The following is a 26,045-nucleotide window of genomic DNA, read 5'->3' on the forward strand; positions in this document are numbered from 1 at the left end:
TGTCCTGGGCTGACCCCGTGCAGGGACGGCGTTCGGAGCTGTGACATTCCCCTGACAGGGACACGGCAGCAGCTACTCCTTTACCTAAAGATTCTTTGAGGCGAAAAACTTTGGGAAAAGAGTAGAGTTGTGCATTCCAACACAGACACGGTTTGGTTTCGTCTGATTATCTGGAAGGAGCGGGAGGTGCCGTGGCAGTGCTGGGGCTGGGAGACCTCGAGTGCTCCCGCTGCCTCCCGGCACGGAGGAGGAGGAAGAAGAGGAGGAGGAGCAGGGAAGCTCCGACCTCGCTGCTCCCCGTTCCTGCTACTGGGATGTGACTGGTGCAGCGCCCATCCCCGCACGCTCCCGGCTCCGCCGCATTCCCGGTGGGATCAGCCGCTCTTTGTGTGCTTGCAGGGCCCCGCGGGGCTGGGGATGCTCTCCTGGGATCACCGCCGCTCCTGCCTGCCTGAGACTGCAGAATTCATTCCTGCTCCCGCTTCCCTGCGGTCCTTTCCCCTCTCGCCGCCCCCTGGCCGTGGATGAGTTCAGCACCTGCTGGCTGATGCTGTCACCTGCACAAGTGCGATGGGAACGAGATAAGGCAGGCTCCTCCTCAGAGATAACATTTCCCAGAGGTGCTGAGCCCCTCAGCCTGCCCTCAGCTGCACGAAGATTCCCGGTATTCCCGGAGCTGGGAGTCGGGCACAGCTCCTCAGCTTTACCCCGGCTAATCGCCGCCAGTCTCTCCTGATGATATTTGTATTTCTTTCCCTTGTGCAGCCAGGCTGGCACACAGGCACTGGGAGCCTTAAACACTAAATTTGGATTCTTAGGAGGGTTTGGATTTAGTCCTTAGCGAAAGCCTATTTCTGCTTCTTTCAGCCCTAAATTCAGCCTAGAAATAGCTTCTGCCTGATTTCCATTTGCTTTCCCCAGGATTCCAGGAGGACTTGCAAACTCTATTCTAATTGTGTGTCAGCTTTAATTCCCCTTCCTGCCTCTTCCCTGAGGATGCTGCAGCAGCACTTGTGGCTGCTGCCTGTTTGGGGAGATAAGTGTCCTTCCCCCGGTGTTAAACTCGGGCTCTGGGGCAGGTGTCTCGTGCCAGAGCACTGCCATCTCAATTCCCTCTCCTGACAAAGAGCTCTGCTCAGCTGAAATCCCAATTTCTCCCCTTGCCACACCTCCCAATGCTGTAAACTATTCACAGCCCAAATTCTCACTAACGCTGAACTTCCAGCAGCTGCTGCGCCCAGTAAAATCAGAATTGTTTTAGCCCTTAACTCAGAGCTGAGAGGTTGGGAATGCTGAATATTGAAACCTGGAAGTCAGGTGTCCTCCAAGAGTCCAGACTTATGATGGGAAGCATTAGGAGCCATAGAATGCCAGAATGATTTTGGGTTGGGAGGAGTTAAGGTTCATCTGTTCTGAAGTTCATGGGCAGGGACAGTTTCCCCTATCCCAGGTTGCTCCAAGCTCCGTCCAGCCTGGCCTTGGACACTTCCAGGGATGCAGGGGCAGCCACAGCTGCTCTGGGCAACCAGGGCATCCCCATCTTCACAGCCAAGAATTGATGAAAACCAAGCTTCTCCCAAAATCCTGTGATTACCTAGGGGAAAAGGAACCCTGATCCCCCCCGTGATGTTTTTGTGTTTGAGAGCAGCTGAAGGAGCTGGGAAAGGGGCTCAGCCTGGGGAAAAGGAGGCTCAGGGGTGACCTTCTGGCTCTGCACAACTCCCTGACAGGAGGGGGTTTTCCCCCTTAAAGACCTGTATCCCCCAAAAGAAACCTGCAGCTATTATAAAAATGTTATGCTTTATAAATTGTATTGGCCTGAGCTTTGAAGAATTGCTGACCTACCCTCCATGAATAAAAAACAAATGAATTATTCAAAGAGGTGAATGTTCCTGGTATTTGTGGAGAAGGGTCACCTGCACACAGATTTTTCCTACGTAATGGATGAGGTCACTCATTTTCCTTCACAAAAAAAAAGATCTTCTTTCTCTTGGGCTCCTGCTGCTTGTGGGGACAAATCTTGACCAGGTTATTTCATATGAAATCAAGTAAATAAATAAAGATATAAAAGGTATGAAATGTGCTGGTGGCGACTGAGCAGAAGTGGAGGCAAACCCATCCTGGCACAGGGAACTCTGTTTTTGGAAATCCCATCTTCTGCACAGACCAAACCTTCCCAGAGCACCTGAAAATTTCCAGCAGAGTGACAAAATTAACACTAGCCCAGCTGACACCAGGACAGGCCTTGGGCAGTGCCAGTGCTGGACGTGGTGTTCAGGCCAACCGGTACAAAAATGAGATTCTGTTCAGAGCACGTGGCCTTGGTGACTGCCAAACATCCAACGCTTCTTATCAGGAGGTGCCAGAGCCTGTGTGTGTGTCCAACACGCACATTTGGGAGGAGGATGTCAAAGAATGGCGCTGGTTTTATTGTTGCCTGATAAAGCTGTCCTGAAGAGACGTTACACTCACCGAAGCTTTGGGAGATCCCAGCTAAGCTGTACTTTGTGCATTTTTCTGGATCTCACACACACAGGGAGAGACCCCTTCCCTACTCAGCCCTTTTCCCCTTTTCCTTCACTTCCTCACCTTTCTCCCTCCTTCCCTTTCCTCCCCCTCACTCACCCCTTCCCCCTTTTCCCCATTTACTTTTTGCCCCTTTAAAACCTTTTCCTGCCACTCCTCCCTTTCCGTCATTGATCCCTACTCCCCTCATTCATCCCTTTTCCTCCTCACTCACCTCCTTCCCATCATCACTCCTTCATTTTCCCCTCATTAATCCCCTTTTTCCTCCTCTCACCCCTTTCCTCCCCCAGCTGCTCAATTTCCCTCTAATTCCCTTTCCTCCCTGACCCCTTCCACCCCTCTTAACTCTCCCTTCACCCTCTTACTCCCTTTCCGCCATCACTTACCCCTTCCCCTCTCCCTTTTCCCCATTCACCTTTCCCCCATCCCCCTTTTTAAACGTTTTCCCACCAATTCCCCTTTTCCCCTCACTGATCCCCATTTCCCTCATCCATCCCTCTTCTCCCTCACGTCCAGACCCCCTCACTCGCCTCCTTCCCACCATCACTCCCCTTCATCCATCCTCTTTCCCCCTTCTCACCGCCATTCCACCTCGCTTCCTTTTCCCCTCGCTCGCCCCTTTTCCCTTCGCTCGCCCCCTTTCCCCCCCCTCGCCCCTCTTCCCTTCACTCGCCCCTCTTCCCTTCACTCGCCCCTTTTCCCTTCGCTCGCCCCTTTTCCCTTCGCTCGCCCCTTTCCTCCTCGCTCGCCCCTTTCCTCCTCGCTCGCCCCTTTTCCCCTCGCTCGCCCCTTTTCCCTTCACTCGCCCCTTCTCCTCTCGCTCGCCCCTTCTCCCCTCACCGGGCTGACCGCGCTCCCTCCCCGCCCGCCGCCGCCTGAGGCGGCCCCGCGCAGGCGCAGCGCCCCCATCCCCCGTTCCCCACACAGGGGCGGGGGCGGCGCCTCCCGCCGTTCGCGGGCCGGGCTGAGCCGCCGGAGAAAGGCGGCACCGGCACCGGCACCGACCGACCTCCATCCGCCTGTCCGGCCGTCTGTCCATCCATCCATCCATCCAGGTACCGTCCGATGGGGAAGGGGGTGCCCGCCGCGCTCGGCTCTGCCGCGCTCGGTGCGGACCGGCCGCGCCCGTGCCCCCCGCGGGGGTCGCGTCCGCCGGTGCCGCACAGCGCTCGCCCCCATCACGGCCATCGGAGCCCGCTCGCAGCGCTCCACAGACCTTCAGCCCGTCCTTTGCCTCACCCCCACGGCTCTCGGAGCTGCTCAGATCCCCCGGCCACCACAGCCCCCCGGCCTCTCAGAGCCCTCTCGCAGCGCTCATGGCCATCAGAGCCCCCGCAGCTTTCCCTGTAGCTCTCACAGCCCCATGGCCATCACTGCCCCACAGAACCGCCCCCCCCCGGGCCATCAGATCCCCCACACAGCCCCCTCAAAGCCTCCCCCCGGTTCTCAGAGCCTCCCCCAGAGCCTGCAACCCCACCAGCCCCATGGCCATTATCACCCCTAAGACCCCCCAGCCCCATCGCAGCCCCTTGCCAGCCCCTTTCCCCACCCTCGCCAGCCCCTCCAGCGGTGGGAGCCCTCGCAGCCCCCCGGCTCTCCGGGCCCCCGTGGCCCCGGCAGACCCCGGCCTGAGGGGACCGTTACCCTCGGTGAGACACCCGGATGTCTGCTCGGCAAACTCCGAATTATTGTCTCCGACCCGCTCACGGCTGCCGCCTTTTTGCCTTCTTCTAAACGTGTTTTATCTCTTTCCTTCCCACCCCCCCGTTACACAATGAAATTAACTTTCGCAGGTTTGTCTCTCTTCCCCCGCATGTCTTTGCTGGGCTTTTTTTTTTGGGGGGGGTGGTTTTTAGGCTTAGTGGTTTTGGGGAAAGAGTGTAGGCTTTTCAGCTGCTCTTCTTCCTCAAGGTGTGTTTTTTGCTCACGTGAGGTTTTTCCCAGCTCTTCACCCTTGGAAGGGAACCGATTTTTTGGGTGACTTAATTCCCCTCCTTGTGCCACTGTTTGGCTTGGATAGTGGAACTCCTAGAAGTCCCCTCTGGTGCATCCTCAGAGTTGCTGAGCTTTGGGATATCTCTGGAAATCACACTCCCCTTCCTCGGAGATCCCCTTGGAAATCACACCGTGTGGGTTTGTAGGAGTGGGAATCCACGCAAGGAGCTTTTTGAACCCGGCACATGGGTGGGACTGGGATTGCTTGGTAACTCCACAGTAAATTTTCTTTTCCCCAAGGCAGAATGCTTTCAGCAGTGCTGCTCACAGGCACGGGTTTGGAATATGGAAAGTGCGCTCTGTTCGCTCACAGCTCTTCCTAAGGGCTGTTTGTATTTTTTATTAACTCAAGTGGAAGTTTTGAAAAATTTACATCCTGCAGATAGAGGACCGAAATAATAATAATAATAGAAAATCAGGTAACAAAGCCCCAGCAAAACAAAATGTATTTTTAAAGAAACGTGCCCAGCTATTCCTGTGACAAGTGCCTAAATAACAGTGAGATGCTGAGGTACCTATGGGGGTGTCTGTTTGTAACCTTGCTTTGTGTGACACTGAGTTTTTGTGGTTTCCTTTGCCCACTGGCACTTAAAAACAGATGACATTTTCAGGCAGCAAAGGGAGGGGGAAGAACATCCACAGCCACAAAAAGCCAGGATTTGATCGCAGTTGTAACAAGTACATCAATTTTTAAACTTTGAATTGGCTGTGTTGACTCACTCCCTCTTCTGTCAGTCTGTTTGCCCTCCTTTTAGAAAACAGAGAGGATTTTTGACTTTTAACCTATTTTACTGCTCTGTGGACCGTTAATTAAGGGATTTTCAGTATTAGGGGTTTTCAGTGAAGAGTCAGTTTGGAAACGAATGTGCCCAGTGAAACTGAAAACTCACGTAAATCAATTGGAGGGAAAAAGCAGTGTTTGCTCATGTTGTAAAACTAGTGTGAAATGCACTTCATGTTTTTTTTGACCTAGTGGAATATGTAATCTTAAGTTGGGATATATTTTTTGATTTTTTTTTTTTTGCTGTTTGCACCCCTCGCTTGTCACGTGTAACAGGATAATACACCAATAAAAACATGATTTTAAGCTTATTTTCACATAGCACAGTAACTGCAGTTCCTGTTGTTACTTTGATATAAGGTGATACAGAAATTTTTCCAAGTTTTTTTCTGCTTTTCCAGGATAAACCTGGTAATGAACAAAGGATGTTTTCACCATTTTCTTGACGCTGTTGTTGTCTGACGTCAGCACCTTGTTAATGATGTTTCCTGACTTTGCTCCATCAGTGCTTTTCTCAAGTGTTTTGTTGGTAAACAGATGGAAACTAAACTATTGTGGGGGATTAAATCAGCTTCCTTTTACTAAACTCATTGACAGCAGAACAGGTGCACATCCTTGCAGCTCAGAAAACAAGGAATTTTTGGGGCTTTGCAACGTTCAACCCTAACTTAAGTCGTTCTTTTTGGATTTGGATGAAATTCAGACACCTTCCACTGCAGCTGCTGAGCACAAACCAAACCTTCAGCTCCAAACATTCATTAGCTGTTAGAAGGGAAGGTTAAGTTTTTCTTAATGGAGTGGAGTTCAATGAGGTCATGGCATCAGCTCCAGCCTGAATTTGAGGTTATATTTAAAACATGGTATTTTCTTCTTTGCAAGTGCACTTTTAAAATCCAAATACTGGTTCTAACTTGATTAGCTGATGCTTATAAAAACCAGAATTTCCCGTGTCTTAACTCCATTTGCCTAAAAACCTTTGTGTGTCTTTGCTGTGTTTGCAGTGGGAGCCCTGGAGGATGGTGGTTCCCGGGAACGCGCCGCTGATCCAGCAGGACCCCGCTCTGGAGCCAGCCCTGGGCAGAGACGCCCCCGAGCACTCGGCCATGGGCCCGGAGCCCCCCGAGGACGTGGGGCCGGAGGTGCGGAAGCTGCGGGAGCTGGTCAGGAGGCTGGAGCTGGACAATCAGCACGCCAGGAGCAGGAGCAGCAGGACCCTGCTGGGGACAAACGTGCCGGGGGACATCCGTGCCGGGGTGGATAACCACGAGCCCGGCCTCAACGGGATGGAGATCAACAGCAGCATCAAGGCCCTGGCGGAGCAGCAGGAGTTGCAGCTGATGGCGGATCTGCACAGCCAGCTGAGCAAAATGAGGCAGGAGGAAGGAGAGAACAACTTCAAAAGAGCCCTGGATGTCCCCCCGGTGCAATACAGCTGCAAGAGTGTCCCCGAGGAGGTGTCTCCCCACGGGGAGCAGAGCCACAGCAATGGCCGGTGTCCCTCACCTGTGGATACGAGTGCCAGCTCCGAGCTCCTGGGCAGCCTGCTCATGGCAGGGATCCGCGCCCCCGCTGCAATCCATGAACAGATCCCCGGTGAAAAGGGCGCAGATCTAGAGGGGCTTCCGAGTCAGGCGGATCTGGATGAAGTCAAAGTGTTAGAACTGGAAAATTGCCCCGAGGAGGAGGATTGCTGGTAGGTATCCCCAGGCCTGGGGGAGAGGGACGTGCTGTGGTTAAGCGAGCAATTCATTTAAAGCAACAAACTGATTTCTGTACAGGACTTGGATTTTTAGCAGCAAGAATGTAGTTCTCATTAGTGACTGTTCTTATTTTTATGTCCATTGTGCCAGACCATTATTTTTTAAAAAATAAGTTTACCTGTAGGTGCTGTTTTTCCCTCTTCCTTCCAGCCACTGCTGCAGCTTCCTTTCCCTCTAAGTTTAGTTATATATAGCACAGGCAGATGAATGAATAATGGAGCTTTTAAACCTTGTACACAACTGTCAAATACCATATTTAAAATAAGAATTTCGCCAATAAGAATGCCTAGACCATCTGGAATTTGTGGCTTTTGCTAGGACCTGAGGAGACAAGCCATTCCCAGCTCCTGAAGGCTGTTTCTTTCCAGTTAAGCACCTCTTTTGTTCAGAGACATGAACTGAACCAGATCAATGATGTAATCCTTAACTGACCCGACTCTCTGGGACTCTCCCCTCCACCAGCAGCCTTGTTTAGAGCTTGTTTTGTAAATCAGCAGATTAACAGCCTTTGGAAGGGCAAGAGAAATGTAAAGCTAGAGTCTGATTCCAGCTCCTGCAATAGCTGGGACTTGGGATTTTACCCGGAGTTGTTAATTTGTAAGACCTGGGAGGAAAAGCCTCAGGGCTCTGCAAATTGGGTTTCAAATTTGTGTAGCCAGATTAATCTGGCAGCAAGGACAGGGCTGCTGAGCACAAACCAAACCTTCAGCTCCAAACATTCATTAGCTGTTAGAAGGGAAGGTTAAGTTTTTCTTAATGGAGTGGAGCTCAATGAGGTCATGGCATCAGCTCCAGCCTGAATTTGAGGTTATATTTAAAACATGGTATTTTCTTCTTTGCAAGTGCACTTTTAAAATCCAAATACTGGTTCTAACTTGATCACTGGAACTCTTCAATATTCCTAACCAGCATTTTGAGCAGATTTCTTATAAATAAATAAGGGAATGTATTTAATAAATTGCATATGGAAGACTGGCTTTATTATTTCTGGGTTAATGGAAGCAGCCAGGTTTATATTCACATTTATAGAGCCTGTGACAGGGGAGAGTCTTCAAATTCTATTGAGTCTCAGAGGCTGAGATTCACCCAGGCAGGGGATGCTGCCCAGTGGAATCAGGAGAGATTCTGTGCCTGGGAGTTCAGTTCTTTGACCTTCCCTTCAGCTGGTGGTTGGTAACGCCCTTCTTTCCCAGGTACCCTTCAGTCTGCACCTTGCAGGATCCTTGTGGGTTTGTTTCCTCTGTTTCCTTGCCAGATTTGGTTGGAACAGGGTAACCTGTGCTCCCTGAGGAGCTGGGTAAGGGTGGTGATCCTGAGCCCTTGTGCAAGTGCTGTTCCCATAAATTATCTTTGATAGTGCTGCATCACTTCCATCTGTTCCCTTTTCCTCTTGTCAAACAAACCTGCTGAAACAGGAAGCTGCTTTTAGTGGTGGCTTCTTGTTCTGAAAGCGGGGAGTGAATCCTGTGTGCAATCAATAGTGCCTCTGCTTATTGCCAAATATCCCAAACTGTCTCCATAAACACATCCCACATGCAGCCCCTGCAAGTGTTTGTGCTTTCCCCCAGCAAGAACCAGAAAACTGCTTGGAGGGGAGGGAGGATTTTCTTAAAACAAACAAAGAAACCAAACAAACGCCCCTTAATTCTCTGTGAGTTTAGGATCAGCTCTAACAAGGTGGTTTTGCTGATGGGGGGAATTGAGGGCTGCCTGGAGTGAGTAAATCCAAAGGGAATAGCTGAGTGTATTGTGTATTTGCAATCCTTTTTAAAATATTGTGCATCCTTCTTCCCTGGAAGAAGGATGGAGTGGTCAGAGGGTTTCTTGCTGTTCTCTGCAGGTGCAAGTGGAGTCTCAATCCCTGCTCTATTTTGGAATTCCCCTCTTCACTGAGCCGGAACTTGCAGAAGTTTCTGTGCAGCTCCCCTGGTTCAGCAGCTCTGAGTGGTGTTTTGGAGCTGTGTTTGCAGTGACTGAGCTGTGTGAAACCCGAGGCAGTGCCCACTCCCAGCTGCTGTAACTCTGCCCTGGACTGCCTGGCCTCTGACTGCTCCCTGTGCTCCCTTTCTCAAATAGCTGCTCAAAATTGTAAATATCCTGGACACCAATCCCATGGAACTGGGCACTGAGGAGCTCAGTGATGCTCACCTTGGACTCCAGCACAGGGCAGCTGTTTTGGGAAGGCTTTTATCCAAATTCCCCCTTACCCAGGGAACAAAACAGCTGCTGATGGCATTACATTGCTTGTGTTCCCCAGTGTTTGTCAGTCTGGGGTTTTTCCATGGGGTGAGGAGAAGAAGGAATCCCTGGCACTCAGGTGAATCCCTGAGTTGCTGTTCTCATTCCCAAAAGTCTCTCTCTCGACTCAAACTGGGTCATGCTGTCTTCACCTCAGAGCTGTCTCCTGCCTGAATCCGTGCTCAGCACAGCAAGCGGGGTGCCATTGAACTGCTGTTTGTAGGGAGCAGGAGCGTGGTTTGCTCTCAGAGATGACAGTGTGGGAGTTTCTGGGAATGTGAGTTTTCACCCTTAGCTCTGTGACCATTGACCTTCTCCTATATTCATGTTTAAGACTTTTAATTCAGTGTAATGGAGAAAATCATTGCCGCTTGTACCACCAGAGACAGGGAGAGAAATTCTGGAGACATTCCACCAGGTATGCAGCATATGATGCTGCACAAATCCAGGAGTTCTACCAGTGCAGCACCTTGTGCCTCTGACCTGGGGGAGAGCTTTACTTACAGGCTGTGTCTGTGTAATGCATTTAAACCCTTCACAGGCTGGGTTGTAGTTCCCCTGTGGTATCTCCTTGCGACAGGGTGCTGCTGACAAGATCTGCACGGCTCAGAAACAGCAATTTGCAAGGTCTTGTTTTCTCAGACTGGTCATTTTGTGAGGCGTTTTTACCACTGTTGCATTAAATAATGCGCAAGTGACTTCTCCAAACCTTTCCTGACTGACTGGTTTGTGCTGGCTGCAGATGGCCACGGGCTGGGTGACAACCTCTGGGTCCAGGAGCTGCTCCAGAACCCCAGTGCAGCTCTGTGGGAGCATCCCCACCACCTCCCTCCGCAGCTGAGCTGAGAAGCAGAACCTGCCTGGTGGTGACATCGCGTGCAGAGCTCAGCCTGGGAGGGGGAATTGCTTGAGAGGCCTTGGGAAGTGCTCCAGGCTGTGGCTGCTGCTCTTTACATTTCTGTAAAATGAGGGAAATCGCTCGGTGGCAGTGCCAGAGAGGTGGGGAGCAGCCTGGTGCTGCCGCTGCAGGAGCTGTGGACACCCAGCACCCCTCTGCAGCTGCACCCCAGTGCCCTGTGAGCACTGCATGGGCTGCTGGCTGGGTCAGGAGATTCATTTCATCTGAGCTTTAGAGCTGCTCTGACTTGGGGACTGATTTTTGGTGTTTTGTTCAGCAGGATTAGTCCCTAAACAGATATGAGAAAGAGTCTTTGCAGTGTCATTTTTTCCTCTCTTTACGATTTCTTAGGAGTAAAGCTCTGACCTCTCTTTGGGCTAACAGCAGTGTTTTTGTGTGGAGTGTTCTCCACAGGATTTTTCCCATTTTTTCCTTTTATGTTTCTGTCATTTCAGAACCTGAATAATATTGTTTCACAGTGGCTTTCTACCCCAGTCTCGTCTGTGTTAGGATTTCTGTTCAGCAGGAGTGTTTAGATTTGAGATTAGCACAGCACAAGCAGAGTACTAAATCTGAAAATCAGCTCTCTGAAGTCTGATATGTAAAGGAAAGGAAAATGAATGAATTACCTGTTTGAAATCCATGCTTTGGAGAGGAGTTCAGCTGCCTTTTAGCACTTGAAGGAGGTGTATCTCATAAACCTGAATTGTTCTGAACACTTAGAGCTACTTGAGGTCTCCTTGTTCTGTTGTATATAACTCAAAGGACTGAAAATCAGTGTTTGCCATTTTTGGAGCTGCTGCAGACACTGGTGCCAAGTGCTTTGGAAGATGGATAATAAACCCAGGCTGTGTCTTCAGAAATGGGCTTTGCTTTACGCTCAGTTTCATTTCCTAACACACTGCTTCTAGAGCCTTCTGCAGCCTGAATTCTGCTCTCATGATTTATAGATTTCTGCTGCAAATATTCTGCATGAGCAGGATCTAAAATACTCAGGCTTGCACACTCAGAACTGCTGTGATTTGTTATTCAGTGGTGAGGATGCTTTTTCTCAGTGCATTGTGCAAGTTGAGAAAAGTTGTTGTGTTTCCTGCATTCTTGGGGTTTGGGTTTGTTTTTTTTAAAGCAGGCATTTCAAAATTCAACAATAGTTGCCATTAACTCCTGTAAATCTTTCTGTGACATTGATTCCATAAGGGAAATAGCATCTCTGGAATATTCCTTTATTTTTAAATAAAAAAATTATTTTTAATTTAGTTTCAATTAGTTTAGGTTAAAATTAAATTAGGTTTTAGTGCTCTGGATTATGTCAGAATAAAGTGCAAAGAGTATCACAAATTTATTTGTGAATGGCTACAACTTAATGGAAGAAAAATCCTTGTGGCACTGGGTCCTTCCCAGAGATGTTTGTCACAAAATACTGTTTTACAGGGTAAACACAAACATTAGTAAGCAGAAACTAAAGATACTTCATTGTTGAAGGGTTTCCTTCTCTCTGAAACTGAAGAAAACCTCATTCGTATTTAATAATTTATACAACAAACCCCCAACACATCAAACTGGGAATATTTGCCCAAATGTTTACTTTGTGCATTTTGTATGAGGCCTTGTAAGTATCTAAATAAACGATTTTTATTTGCAGTTTGACAAAAGGAAAACATTCAGAGACATTTAGGGAGAGGAACGAACCGCAGGGTAAGGCTTGCTCCTGAGCAGGGCTGGCTTTGTCCAGCTCTGACTCTGGGCTGGCTCCTGCTTTCCCAGTGCTTCTGGGATTCAGCTGGCAAATCAAACAGCCTCAGAGGCTGAAAGTACCAGAAAGAAAAATTCAGAGTGTTTTTAAACAAAGCCAAGAGTTTTTACCTTTTAACACTAACCTTTTTCCAAGGTAAGGCTGTTTTAGCTCCCTGGATGTGAGGCTGGGTTAAGTCAGCCTCTGGTGGGTGACACTGGTCACCGGACTTTCCTGAGCCTAGGAAAAGGGGATTTCTGGCTCTTAATATGTCCAGAGAAATAATCACATTTACATATTTGAGGGGCTGATGCTTTTAGGTTAGTGCTGTGCCAGCACCTTGGGAGAAGTCAGGGTGCTGAGCCCTCCCCAAAGCTCCTGCAGAAGGAAAATGGGAACCCTGGTGCTGTGAAATCAAACCAGAATTCCTTTTTTTTTTTATTTTTTTTTAGGCTTGTCAGTGCTCTGAAGGATTGAGCTGTGTTCACTTAATTGGGTTTGGGGAAATTGTGAGAGCTTCTCTTGCCAAAGGACTCGTCAGCAGAAAAAAACGAGAGTCCTCTGATCCAGAGGACTCCACAGCTCTGCTCCATGTGGGAATGGCTCTGCCAAGCAAACAAGGGTTGCCATCCTCATCTGGGATGGTCCTGGGGGAAAAATCAGGGTGAGGAGCACGGCAGGAGCTGGGCAGAACAACTGCTGGAGCAGGGCAGGGTTCTCTGCCTTAACCTGGAATATGTGCAGAGCAGCCTGACCTGCCCTGAGGAGGCTGTTGGCCTCTTTTTTGTGTGATGGTTTTACTGCTCCTTTTGTGGTCTGAAGTGTACAATAAATCCAGGGAGAGGGAGCACTGTGCTTCCTGGGTTTGATGGGATTTGAGTGCTTGTAATGCTCATTTACCCGTGCAGAAACGCAGCAGGATTTGCTGGGGGGTCTGCCCTGAAAGGTACCTTTGGAGAGTCAGGAATATTTGCATTCATTCCTCAGCATTTATTTTGTCAAAAACGAATTTGGATTTTTTTTTTATTTGCATGTGGATTCGTGTAAAGCTTGGTGGGGAGAAGGTGTGTGAGTTGTGACTAAAGAGGCTGAGTCTGTTCCCTGAAAAAGAGGGCTCTGGCCAGAGGCAGAAGTCAGGAGGCAGAAAATTGGGAATAATGTCCTTCTCCAGGTTACAAAGAGTGTTTTGAGAGCTGCTGCATGCAGAGATTCTGCTTTCTGCATTCCATGTTATCCCTGCCTGGATCCAGGACAGGAGCCAGAGCAGTAGGTCAGGCAGACCTGTACAATATTTTAAATATCCAAGCTCTTGTTTATGCTGTGTCTTGGCCGGGTGTTGGTGTTACAGCCAGAGTAACACAGTGAGAGTCCCACAGTGTTTCTATGTATTTTAAACCTAGGTTTTCAGGGATGAGTGGGACAATGACTGACATTCCTGCTGATCTGTTGTGGAAATCAGTATTTTCTGGGTTGGATCTGAGCTGGCTGTGAGAGAATGAATATCTGGAGCAGAAAGGCTCAGTGTTTCTTGCTGCAGGAGTGGCAAAAGCTGGGAGAGAGGAGGAGGCAACCGAGGCAGACATCCCTTGAAATCTTAACTCCACCCTCGTGGCCGATTGATACTTAAATGTTGGATTTTGGCCTGGTGAAGGTGGAATCCTCTGGATACATCAGCTTTGGGAACGCCATAAACGCTCAGGTGTGGCTGTGGGTGGTTTGGTGGCAGCCAGGAGGGTTCTTTGTCACCTGTGAGCAGTTCCTGAGGTGAAGGAGCAGCAGGAGAGGGAGGTGCTGGTGGGAAAGCAGCACTTGTGTGAGTGTGTGCGTGGGACAGCTCCTGCTGGGGGTTCTCTGGTGCAGAGGGAGCAGCTGAAGGCTGGGCCAGCAGCTCAGCAGAGCCTCAAGGGAGGGGGAACCTGAGAGCCAAACCTGATGTCCACAAATCACAGAATCCCAGGAGGATTTGGGCTGGGAGGGACCCTAAAGACCATCAGGTTCCAGATCTAGGTCAAGGTCTCACTGCCTTCTGCACCAGGGTGTTCTCCAAGTGATGTGTGAGAATTAAAAACAATTTCACGTTTGGATGTGCAAGGTTCAGATTCTTCTTTCCCCTTACAAGTTTTGAATGTGTTGCTGAGCAGCAAAAACATGAAAAAAACAGGGAACTGCTTTTAGCTTTTAAAAAATACAAATGTGGGATGTGTAAATAAAATTCTGAAGTTGCTTTTAGATCAAAGGCTCTTCCAGCTTTGACCACTCCTCAGAGGAATGTTCTGCTTTGGAAATCTGGTGGAGATGCTGCTTTACACCCAATCCCTTGTAAATAATCCAGGAATTTAAGATGATTAAATCTGTCTATCCATAAGGCTAATCCTCGGTGTCCATGAAAAGCAATGGAGGTGTCAGAGATGTGGCAGACACTTAGGCTGGAGGAGAATTTTTCTGACATTACAGGGAAAATAAGGCACAGCCAGACTTCCTGCCTGTCTGGGAATGTCTGGGAGTGCACCTTTGGGTGTCTCAGAGCTGCTGTGAGGACACAGCAGTGCTGAACAGGTGGAACATCCAGAGGGTTTGAAACAAAAGTGACAACTCCTGGAAGGAGATCACCCTGCAGCTCGAGTTAGGGGCACCTCACACCCTCACTGCCTCTGAGGGGGCTTTTTTTGGAAGAGGGGAGTGGAGAGAGACAGGTGAGTATTCCAACAACTTCATTTCCAGCTCAGGCTGGCACCTTGCCTTGCAGAGCTGTGGGTTTCTGTGTGAAGCCACTGAATTTTCCTGTTGTGGCAGTAAATTTTCTTCCTGAGTCATAATATGCCATTTAAACTTGAATTTTAAATTTGGGTAACTGTCGGTTCCTGATGGCTACACTCTAGCAAATTCCACTTTGGTAGCTGTATGCTTTGAATTAACAAGCATTTCTTCCTGTCTCCTTTGAATCCTTGCAAAGGCTGTATGTGTCTCCAAGGAAATCCATGGATGAGAAAATAGCCTCTCCTCTGAAGTGGTGCCGGCAGGTGCTGGACAATCCCAGCCCCGAGATTGAAGCTGCCTGCAGAACCCTCATCAACAGGCTGGACCAAGGTAGGGCAGCTGCAGCCTCTGCTGCTCTGGGGTCCCTGGCAAATCTCATTCTGAGCAGCAAAAGCCAGCTCAGTGTTGTCAGGCTCTTGAATTTTTAAGTTTTGTTAATATTTAAACATTTTTAAATGTAAGAAAGGTGTAGAGGAAAAAAATGTGATTGCTGGGGAGTGGAGAGAGAGAGCCATGGAAAACTGTTCTTGCAGCTTCTTTGTGGAGAGGAGCTCCTGGTGCTGTGTGTTCCCTAGATCCTAGAGATGTGCTGCAGTCTCCTCTGTCCAGCTGGATTTGGGAAGCTCCAGACACAAAAGCTGTGTTTGAAAAAGTGCCATTTCTGGGAAAATCAATGTTTGGAAGCTCAGGGATATCCCTGAGCTGCTGGAATCCAACCCCAGCTGGGTCCCCACGCTGGTGTCTGAGGGTTTGTGGTGCCTGGGTTTGTCTCCATGGGAATGCGAGAATTCTGATTTCAGTTTAACCAGCAGTTTGAGCCCTGTGCTTTGGAGTCTGAGATCACTGTTTTGGGGTGGTTTTAGTTTTCATTCTGACAGTGTTTGGCACTGCTTGAGATCTCAGGCTTCTCTTGAGTTTAACCTTGGCATTCCTGATTAGAGATAACTGAATAGACTTTGAGAACAAACTTCATTTGCTTTCATAAACCATCTGTGCTTAGAAATGTGAATGAAATCTATTTGATTACCTCTCTTCTCTCTGAAATGTGTCGGGCTTCAGTTGTACTTAGTCTGACCTGGTAATATTTGTGGGAGAAATAAAAAAAAAAAAACCCATGAATACGGTGAATCTTCATTATTTTCTTAGCTGATCTTCTCACAGTAGGGGGAACTGAGTTCAGCAGCCCCTTGAGTACTTCCAGATCGTGGTGTGAGTAATTTCCTCAGTGTTGTAGCTGCTCATTCCACCTCCAGTAAGGACGGGGCACTTGGTTTTGCCACCTGCCTTATTTTGGTTCATTTATGAACATGTGAGTGTGTGTGAGCTGAACAAATTTAATTGAAAGAGTTGGTTTTTATATTGGATTGGCATCATTTCTGTGGTTTAATACTGTCTTGGTTCCATCATAAAAACTCAGAACAACACACATGTAACAAAGTTCAGTGAGTTCTCTAAAATGAAGGGGTGTAGAAGTGGCAGATACTGATGGAAATAATCATCTGGGAAGCCCAGCACTGGAACTTTGTGAAATGTATGACTTCTCAGGCTTGTCAGGAGTTACTCTTGGATTTCTTCAGAAGGGACAAAGCCAGTTAAAGGACACGAGTGGGGGACTGGGCACTGGTACCACCAAGTACCTCTGCTGCAGAATTTAACCCTGTTTGATACCTCTGTATCTTGTTCTTGATCTTGCTCTCTGTTTCCAAAATAATTTGCTAACCTTTGTGGCTTTTTTGTATTTTTCCTTCTAGCCAGTAGATGGAAAAACCTGTATTGCAGCCCCCTGGCATCTCCCAGCGCACATAACCTGAATTCCGAGGCAGGCTCCTGTAGCAATGCACTAAACTCTCCTGGGCACCTCAAATCGACTAACAAAGCACTACTAACCTGTGGCAGCTCAGGTATGGCATGGCACTGCAGCACTGGGCTCTTTAAAATGCAAGGAGGGTTAGGAACTGGCACAGGGAAAAGTTCTCATGGCCACTCGTGGTGTTTTCCCCTTTTTGTTTGCTCCCTTCCTCACCCAGGTTTCATTTGTGTGGGGGAAAGCCTCCTTGCATTCTAAATGTCCTGTAGTTATTTCTTGGTTTGGGTTTCTCTACTTTCTCTCTCACTCTCTCTCTCTATATATATATATTTATGAATTGTACTAATTTTAAGTGGCTGAAAATAGAAAACAGCTGTTGGGGCAAAAATATATTACTCTTGAATAACGTTGTAAACTGTAGATGTGGTCTTTACAGAGTGACATGGATTTGGTTTTCTGGGGAAGGTTTCTCTTGGGAATATTGATTAATACAGAGAACAGAAAGCTGCCAAAGTCTCCAGGATAAAGCCTTCAATTGCCTGAGTGGGCAGCTAAAACAAAACACCAGAAGTTTTCCTTCAGCCTTGATTGTGTGTGGAGGAAGATTCCTACCTTAGAGGCAGCTCAGCCACAACTCTTGTTACAGCCTGATAATGAAGCTGCTCCAAAATGCTTTGGCCTGGAGCCTCCCTGTGCCTGAGGAGCCAGGAACAGCCTTCCAGGAGCTCCATTTGTTATCCTTGGTGCAGCTCCTGCTGTTCCCAGCACAAAGGCTTTGCCTCTTGGCTCTCTTATCAAAGGACTCTTCCTTATTTGTTTGTTCTGCGTGGAAATTGCTAAAGCCTACTTTGCATGTTTCAGAACACAAAGCATGTTTAACAGTCTCTGCCTCCAAACTTGATGGTAAATGAACTTTTTTTCCCCCTCTAAAAAAAGGAGAAGTGTTGCCTGTGGCTGTTTTCACAGGTGCAGGTTTGTTCTTGAGGTCTGGTTTTCTGCTATAAATAGAAATTAACACTTATCTCTGTTTTGCAAACAAAAGGATGCACGTAGGACTGAGGGTTTTTGCCAGCTGAGCTCTGCAGGGAAACATCTCTGAGGCAATTTCTTGTTTTTCATAGGAGACTGGGGGGCAATCCAGGTGTCTGAGCACCTTTTCACTCAGAAACAGCTCCTGATGAGTAAAGCCAAAGTGTCTCTGGCTTCTGGAAGGTTCACTCTGCAAATGTTAAAAAGGTGAAAGGTTAGGGCCAGGACAGGCTCTGTCCTTTCAGAGCATGAAGAGTTCAAGTTCACTTCACCTCAGGTGCCTCTCCCCGTGCCTTGTGCAAGCGCTAACTCGAGTTTAAAGTTTCCTGTCAACCTGACTGACTCAAATCTTATTTTATTTCCAAGAAAAAACAGCTTTCCTACCCTTCAAATGGAAAATGTTTAACAGGGACTTCCCTTGAAATCCAAACCAACCCCTCTGACAAAACCCAGGTGCGGTTTCTGTTTGGAAACAGTCATCAGCTCAGCTTCACTGATCGAAGAAGGAGCAGGTTTTCCCCCTCCTTGGCTATTTTTAACTAGACCTGCAGTTTGAAATGCAACAGCCAAACTAAACAAAGTTTTGCCTTTTAGAAAGCTGGTCTCCAGCTGGATTTTTAATCAGTGTTGAGGGTGCTGTTAATTAGAGCAGGAAACCTGTGCTTGTTCATGACACCACATCCTACAGGTGCAAGCCCTGCTCAGGATGGATTTATTTCAACTCTTACACTCTTTTCCTGACACCAGGAGGAAAGAAATGGGATTTTATTGTGGAATATCTTGACTTGGAGTGTGTATTTGTGGAGCATACACCCAGATGCACCTTGAAGGTACAGCCACACTTCTCTCACTGTATTATTTAAGCATCCTGAAGTTCACTGAAGTTTTCCTGCCATGTTCTGAGAAGATTTGAAGGCAGGGCACCTCCTGAATACTCAACAGTGATGTTAAAATAAACCATTTCCCAGCAAAATTGAGCAGCCCTTTCAAACTGTGATCAAACCCAGCCAGGCAGGGAAAAGCAGCAGGTTCCCAACATTATTTCTTCAGCCAGCTTGGAAGAGAGAAGTAACTGCTGACGTGGAAAATACAGGTGTGAAGTTCAGGTGAAAAATGTATTTCTTACATGGGCACTGACCAAGCTGCTTCCTGCCAGTCAGCCTCACATTCCTTGTTTGAAAAGCACCTGAGAGCCGCAGGTTAAAAACTGAGTGTTGGAATTTCCAAATCCTTACTTCTCACAGCTGGACCTGGAGCTGCCAGCTGCACTGCTGAGTTCCTGGGAGAGATCCCTGCTGTTCCTGGTGGGTTTGTGAGTGTCTGACGGGGTTTGTGTCCCTCTCCCCAGGGTACCTGAGCATGCACTCAGCCCTGAGCTCCCAGTCCTCGGTGGACAGCGAGCTGAGCACCTCGGACGACTCCATCTCCATGGGCTACAAACTGCAGGACCTCACCGATGTCCAGGTCATGGCACGGCTGCAGGAAGAGAGTGAGTTTTGTGTGTTTGTTTAGGGGGTTTGGGGCTTTATTTGGTTTGGTTTTTTAAGTTGTTTATATATTGTCAAGCAGGAAAACTTCAATAAAGGCATAGGCTGGTGAGCAGCTGTAGGTAACCCAGGTGCCACCCAGGCAGGTGTGCTTTCAAGGGAAGGCAGGCTTGAAATATTCGTTTCCAACTTTGAAATGCTGCTGGGGGCAGAAGGAATTAAACTAAAAGATTTAACCTGCAAATGAGACTCCCATACCTGTAAGTTAGACTGCTATACCTGCTTAACCCGCTGGAGCTTGATGGCAATGTCCACAATCTCAGGTGGGATTAGGGAGCGTCCCCTGCGCGCGTTAATTAAGCAGTGCCGTAATTAACCAGCGCTGAGCAGGTGACGCTGTCCCAGCTGCCGGATTCCGGAGGGGACAGGCGTTACCCTGACCCTCCCTCCGGTGTGCAACACTCGGCTCCCTTTGTGCTGGGGTGTCGCCTCGCTGCCCGTGTCCCCCGCGTGTCCGCAGGCCTGCGGCAGGACTGCGCCTCCAGCTCGGCCTCCGTGTCCCGGCGCAGCTCCAGCGCCTCGCTGCACTCCCTGCGCCGCGGCACCTACAGCGACCAGGAGTTCGACACCTACAGCCTGGAGGACGAGGACGACTGCGAGTGCTCCGTGTCGCTGCGCAGCGCCCAGCGCTACTCGCCCTCCCCGCGGGGCTCTCCGCGCTGCCAGTCCCCGTCGGGAGCCGAGCTGGGCCGGGCGCGGCTGCGGGCCCCGCGCCGGGCGCTGCAGAGCCCCGGGCAGCAGCGCCTCAAGTACGCCAACAGCGAAGGTAAGGCAGCTCCGGGCACCGCGGCAGGGATGCTGAGCTTTGTGGGGAGATCTTCTTGTAAAGCGTGCCTTACTGTGCTTTTTTGTACAGCTTTAAGGAGGAGTGAGAGCGGTTTTGCTGTGTTTACTAGGTGTTAGTGCTTACAGGACTGTAGGTCACAAGGGGTTTTTAAAGGTTCACTAGTTAATAAATGAATGCTGTAAAAGGAGGTTTTACTTTTACGCTTACAGCTCGTTATATTATATATTTTACTATTATTTATTATTATTTATTATATGTTAAATATTTATTAAATATTATATATTTAATTATATATAATTTATTATTTATTATATATTAAATATTAAATATTATCTATTTAATTATATATAATTTATTATTTATTAAATATTATCTATTTAATTATATATAATTTATTTTAATATAGTATTATTTATATATTTATTCTTATATTTATTATATATTTTATCATATTATTATATATTACAATATAATAATATTATAATTATATTAATATGATAATTATAATATATATGTGTTATTATGTAATATATATAATGATGTCATTTGGCAATAAACTATAATAAATATAAAATAATATATTAATAGATTAATTATATTAAAATATTATATTAATTAAATATAAAATATTATATTGAGCCAAAACTTAAATAATAATACATATACTAAACATAATATATTAATAATATATATTATATATTATATAATTTGATATATTTATAATTATTATATCTAATTATATAATATATATTAAATATTATACATTGTATATGACATTATATATATTTGTTATATATTTATTATATATGCATATATAATGTATATATGTTATATTATTATATGTATTACATTGCAGTTCAGACTTTTTAACTAATTATCTAATGACACACAAAATTACTTATTATACTTTAAACTTTTTATTATTTTTAGAACTACTCCTATGTTTTGACTTTTAAACTTTTTATAACCTAACTTAATATTTTTCTATTTAAACTTACATTCTTGCTTATGCTTCTGAATCTGGAAGCTTTCTCTAAGGGCTCAGGTGAAACCTTGTGTCTAAGCTCGAATTTACAAGATTTTGAGAGCTTTCTGTGCTTGGAATTCCCACACTGGCAGTGCTGGGTGTGAGCCAGGGGGCAAGGCCAAGGGGTACAGGTGCTGGATGGATGGAGAGCAGGTGCTGGATGGAGAGCAAGGGTGCTGGATGGATGGAGAGCAGGTGCTGGATGGATGGAGAGCAAGGGTGCTGGATGGATGGAGAGCAGGTGCTGGATGGAGAGCAGGGTGCTGGATGGATGGAGAGCAGGGTGCTGGATGGAGAGCAGGTGCTGGATGGATGGAGAGCAGGTGCTGGATGGATGGAGAGCAAGGGTGCTGGATGGATGGAGAGCAGGTGCTGGATGGAGAGCAAGGGTGCTGGATGGATGGAGAGCAGGTGCTGGATGAGGAGAGCAGGTGCTGGATGGATGGAGAGCAGGTGCTGGATGGATGGAGAGCAGGTGCTGGATGGAGCAGGGTGCTGGATGGAGAGCAGGTGCTGGATGGATGGAGAGCAGGTGCTGGATGGAGAGCAGGTGCTGGATGGATGGAGAGCAGGGTGCTGGATGGAGCAGGGTGCTGGATGGAGAGCAGGTGCTGGATGGATGGAGAGCAGGTGCTGGATGGAGCAGGGTGCTGGATGGAGAGCAGGTGCTGGATGGATGGAGAGCAGGTGCTGGATGAGGAGAGCAGGTGCTGGATGGAGAGCAGGGTGCTGGATGAGGAGAGCAGGTGCTGGATGAGGAGAGCAGGTGCTGGATGGAGAGCAGGTGCTGGATGGATGGAGAGCAGGTGCTGGATGAGGAGAGCAGGGTGCTGGATGAGGAGAGCAGGGTGCTGGATGGAGAACAGGTGCTGGATGGATGGAGAGCAGGGTGCTGGATGGATGGATGGAAAGCAGGGTGCTGGATGGATGGAGAGCAGGTGCTGGATGGAGACCAGGTGCTGGATGAGGAGAGCAGGTGCTGGATGAGGAGAGCAGGTGCTGGATGAGGAGAGCAGGTGCTGGATGGAGAGCAGGGTGCTGGATGAGGAGAGCAGGTGCTGGATGAGGAGAGCAGGTGCTGGATGGAGAGCAGGTGCTGGATGGATGGAGAGCAGGTGCTGGATGAGGAGAGCAGGGTGCTGGATGAGGAGAGCAGGGTGCTGGATGGATGGAGAGCAGGTGCTGGATGGATGGAGAGCAGGTGCTGGATGGATGGAGAGCAGGGTGCTGGATGAGGAGAGCAGGGTGCTGGATGAGGAGAGCAGGGTGCTGGATGAGGAGAGCAGGTGCTGGATGGATGGAGAGCAGGTGCTGGATGGATGGAGAGCAGGTGCTGGATGAGGAGAGCAGGGTGCTGGATGAGGAGAGCAGGGTGCTGGATGGAGAACAGGTGCTGGATGGATGGAGAGCAGGGTGCTGGATGGATGGATGGAAAGCAGGGTGCTGGATGGATGGAGAGCAGGTGCTGGATGGAGACCAGGTGCTGGATGAGGAGAGCAGGTGCTGGATGAGGAGAGCAGGTGCTGGATGAGGAGAGCAGGTGCTGGATGGAGAGCAGGGTGCTGGATGAGGAGAGCAGGTGCTGGATGAGGAGAGCAGGTGCTGGATGAGGAGAGCAGGTGCTGGATGGAGAGCAGGTGCTGGATGGATGGAGAGCAGGTGCTGGATGAGGAGAGCAGGTGCTGGATGGAGAGCAGGTGCTGGATGGATGGAGAGCAGGTGCTGGATGGATGGAGAGCAGGGTGCTGGATGGATGGAGAGCAGGGTGCTGGATGAGGAGAGCAGGGTGCTGGATGAGGAGAGCAGGTGCTGGATGGATGGAGAGCAGGTGCTGGATGGATGGAGAGCAGGTGCTGGATGAGGAGAGCAGGGTGCTGGATGAGGAGAGCAGGGTGCTGGATGGAGAGCAGGTGCTGGATGGATGGAGAGCAGGGTGCTGGATGGAGAGCAGGTGCTGGATGGATGGAGAGCAGGTGCTGGATGGAGAGCAGGGTGCTGGATGAGGAGAGCAGGTGCTGGATGAGGAGAGCAGGTGCTGGATGGAGAGCAGGGTGCTGGATGGAGAGCAGGGTGCTGGATGGATGGAGAGCAGGGTGCTGGATGAGGAGAGCAGGTGCTGGATGGAGAGCAGGTGCTGGATGGAGCAGGGTGGCCACAGGAGCAGGGCAGGGATTGTCCCCTGTGCTGGGCACACCTCGAGTGCTGTGTGCAGTTCTGAGCCCTCCCTACAGGAAGGACGTTTTGAGGGGCTGGAGTGTGGCCAGAGGGGGGAATGGGGCTGGAGCAGCAGGAGTGGCTGAGGGAGCTGCGGTTCAGTCTGGAGAAGAGCAGGCTCAGAGGGGCCCTGACTGCTCCCCACAGCTCCTGGCAGGAGGCTGCAGCCATGTCCCGAGGGAAAGAGGAGATGCCTCAAGCTGCACCAGGGGGGTGCAGGTTATGTGTTAGAAACAATTGTTTCCCTACATGAGTGCAGTGAGTTTCCTGGGGAGGTGGTGGGGTCACCCTCTCTGGCTGTGGCTCCTGGGGCTGTGGCTCAGGGGTGATCGTGGTGCCGCTGGGGTGATGGGATGATCCCGGGGGTCTCTTCCAACCTCCGTGTCCCATGACTTCAGGATCACCGCTGCTCACTGGAAGCTCAGAACCAGGTGCAGACTGCTTTTAAGTGCAGGGCTTTTTGCAGAGAGCCTTAAGCCAGCAGCAGGGGGCTGAGGCTGTGTTTGCTTTCAGAGGAGCTGAGGCACAGCATGCCCAACCTGGCCCGCAGCAGCCTCCGCACGCTCGAGGCCGTGCGCAGCAGCCGCAGCCTGGAGTCCGACCTGCAGGTGCCCGGCAGCCGCATTCCCAGGACTCAGCAGCGGTCAGCAGGTCAGTGCCACTCCTCCCACACTCCTCCATCCCCTTCTCTCTTTAGCCAGCCCTCAGAGGTGCTCTGCTGTCCCTGCAGGTCTGACTCCCAGCAAGCTCAGGTATTCCTCGGGGCCCGCGCAGTCCCCGCTCACGGCGCGCCAGCCCGGCAAGGCGGCCTCGGGAGCCGGCTCCCTGCTGCCCGGCAGGCAGGTGGGGAAGCCCTGCGGCTACACGGCTCCCGTGCCCCCGGCCCGCAAGCCCCAGCTGCACACCGGCTCTCCCAGCAGCAGTTGCACTTCCAGAAGCAGCGCCATGGTGACCGTGGGCAAAGGCTCTGCCCTGAAAGCGCGGCCGGCCGTGGCAGGGGTGGCCGTGGCCAAGGGAAAGGCAACAGCCCCGTCCAGGAGGTGAGTGGGGCTTCAAACCTGGCCACTGCAGGAGCTGCGTGCAGCAGCAGGGTGAGAGCAGAGCACAGGGAATGCTGTCACAACACTCAGTTTTTGTTCTTGTGGCTGGTTTTTTAACAGCTGCTGCACTACAGTTCAGACTTTCCTGATTGAGGGAAATTAAGTTGATTCAGATTTGTTATGATATGACTGATACCAGACTAATAAGCAACCAGTGCTTGATGATCTTTAATCTCCCGTTGGAGCCATACATTGAAATGCATCTACTTACTTTAAAAACATGAAAAAGGGAATTTCTGATCTCCTAATTTATATCAGTGCTCTACTTACCTGATTATTTTTCATGTCTTGAGTTATGTTTGCATGGAAAAATATTTCTCTTAAACCCAGTCATGGGCTGAAGTCCCAACATTGTTACTTTGGCAGGTATCAGTGTTTAAGCATCCTGTAACAGCCACTGAATTTCCTTAAAGTGCCTCAAATCGGTGTTGCTGGTGTGACAGCAGCTCTTCAGCCATGGCAGGGAGATGTAGCTAACCCAAACGTGTGTGCACTGCAGGGCTTTGCCTGGAGCTGTCCCTGAGGTGCTGTTCTGTCCCCCCAGGTTCCTCCAGGCAGCACAGACCCCTGAGGACGACTCCTGGAAGGATGGGTGCTACTGACTCCCCAGAAGAGCTTTGTGGAGCAGATCCCAGCTGGCTGGGCATGACCTCCCTGGGAAAGGCCCTGCGCCCCTGTCCCTGCAGACTGCTGTACATACCCCTCACTCCGTGCTCTCCACACCTCCCTCTGCTCTGCCAGGAGCCAGGGACACACAGCTCCCGGCCTTCACCGAACCCTGAGTCTTCCCAGGAAGACTGGAAAAGCCTTATTTCATCCGCAGCCCAGCTGCAGCCCTGGGGAAGGTGTGTCACCATCCCCTCCCAGGGGTGCTGCAGAGCTGGGGGTGTCCTCTCTGTGCCAGAAGCAGCTCTGAGCTGTGGCAGAGCTCGTGGAGAGTAGAAATAGTGACATAGGTGTTAGAGGTGAGACTTTCTAAACCCAACCTGATGTACTCTAATATTTGTCTGGAATTCAACTGGGTTTGGTTTTTTTGGTTTTTGGTTTTTTTACTTCTGTATAGAATGTATTTCTGCTACTTTTTATTGTTTGGTCTAGAGCTGCAGCAGGTTTTTATAACTGTAGAACACTCTGAGCTGTTGTATCCAGGTGTCAGCACAGGTCACGAGGAGCAGTACACAATATTTGTGTGGGGTGTGAACAGGCAGGGACGGGGATGCCAGTTAAAAACTGCTGGGCACCAGCACCTTCTTAACCTCAGCTGAGTGAGTTCAACACACTTATGAGTAAACTTTTTAAAAATCACCTTCCCTCACACTTTGTCTTGAAGTGTTGGAGCTCTCAGCTGCTTCCCAACTGCCCTGACTTTTGTAGAAGTTTTCTACCGTCTCTTAAGGATTCTGTTCCAGTGTCCTTTTCCTCAGCAAGTGCTGGATGCTACAAATACAGTCTTAGTCCAGGAAATATGCACTGATAGCAATGTTCTCCCTGCCATCAATGTGACTTTGATAGTGTAGTTTAATAAAATGTTATGGTGCTGAAATAGATCTGCTTTATTCCCACAGTGAGTTTTGGGGGCCTCTCCCGACAGAAAAAAGCTCTGCAAGGATAAGCAGGGCTCCAATAAAGTCTGGTAGGATGCAAGGAGTGAGACTCACCTTTAATTCCTCGGAGGTCAGAAGGACAAGGTGGGTGTTTGGAGGTCAGAAATCCCCAGCAGTCAGTGTGTGTCTGAAACATCCACCCGTGGCCAAAGCCAGGAAGCAGCACGGGGGCAGTTCCTGCACTGCAGAGATCTCTTGTGAGCCAGGGACAGAGGAAGAGAGCTGGCCCTGCAGTGAGGGGCC

The 26,045-nt window shown here is 49.2% G+C and overlaps 2 protein-coding genes across 10 annotated transcripts in view; both read left to right on the forward strand.

The window, feature by feature from the left end:
- The window catches only part of ZNF185 (zinc finger protein 185 with LIM domain), a 29,781-nt gene extending 27,900 nt beyond the window's left edge, over positions 1–1,881 (forward strand). For all 8 annotated transcript variants that reach the window (XM_088062741.1, XM_088062740.1, XM_088062745.1 and 5 more), the window contains one exon: positions 400–1,881. The gene's annotated coding sequence lies outside the window, so the exon portion shown is untranslated. The remainder of the gene's footprint in view (positions 1–399) is intronic.
- Positions 1,882–3,310: 1,429 nt separating this feature from the next.
- Positions 3,311–25,741, forward strand: LOC102107372 (SLAIN motif-containing protein-like). Of its 2 annotated transcripts, XM_014256408.2 has the most exons (9): positions 3,311–3,581; positions 6,304–6,995; positions 14,884–15,017; positions 16,439–16,588; positions 18,872–19,012; positions 19,531–19,836; positions 23,612–23,749; positions 23,829–24,138; positions 24,743–25,741. In XM_014256408.2, exons 2-9 carry the CDS (start codon positions 6,319–6,321, stop codon positions 24,798–24,800), a joined length of 1,914 nt encoding a protein of 637 aa, XP_014111883.1. In that variant the 5' UTR covers positions 3,311–3,581; positions 6,304–6,318; the 3' UTR covers positions 24,801–25,741. The 2 variants fall into 2 exon arrangements, with proteins under 2 accessions (XP_014111883.1, XP_014111884.1); XM_014256409.2 differs by lacking the exon at positions 16,439–16,588.
- Positions 25,742–26,045: the final 304 nt, after the last annotated feature.

The sequence above is a fragment of the Pseudopodoces humilis genome, chromosome 15 (genome assembly GCF_049639895.1).
Source record: "Pseudopodoces humilis isolate 2021_Gansu_Grassland_sample_001 chromosome 15, ASM4963989v1, whole genome shotgun sequence".
Taxonomy (NCBI): Eukaryota; Metazoa; Chordata; class Aves; order Passeriformes; family Paridae; genus Pseudopodoces; species Pseudopodoces humilis.

Excerpts from the sequence above, each read along its gene's own strand:
- LOC102107372 (XM_014256408.2), top strand. The coding sequence starts at position 6,319 with ATGGTGGTTCCCGGGAACGCGCCGCTGATCCAGCAGGACCCCGCTCTG. Across the intron at positions 6,996-14,883 it reads CCCGAGGAGGAGGATTGCTG|GCTGTATGTGTCTCCAAGGA; the intron begins GTAGGTATCCCC and ends ATCCTTGCAAAG. Across the intron at positions 19,837-23,611 it reads CAAGTACGCCAACAGCGAAG|AGGAGCTGAGGCACAGCATG; the intron begins GTAAGGCAGCTC and ends GTTTGCTTTCAG.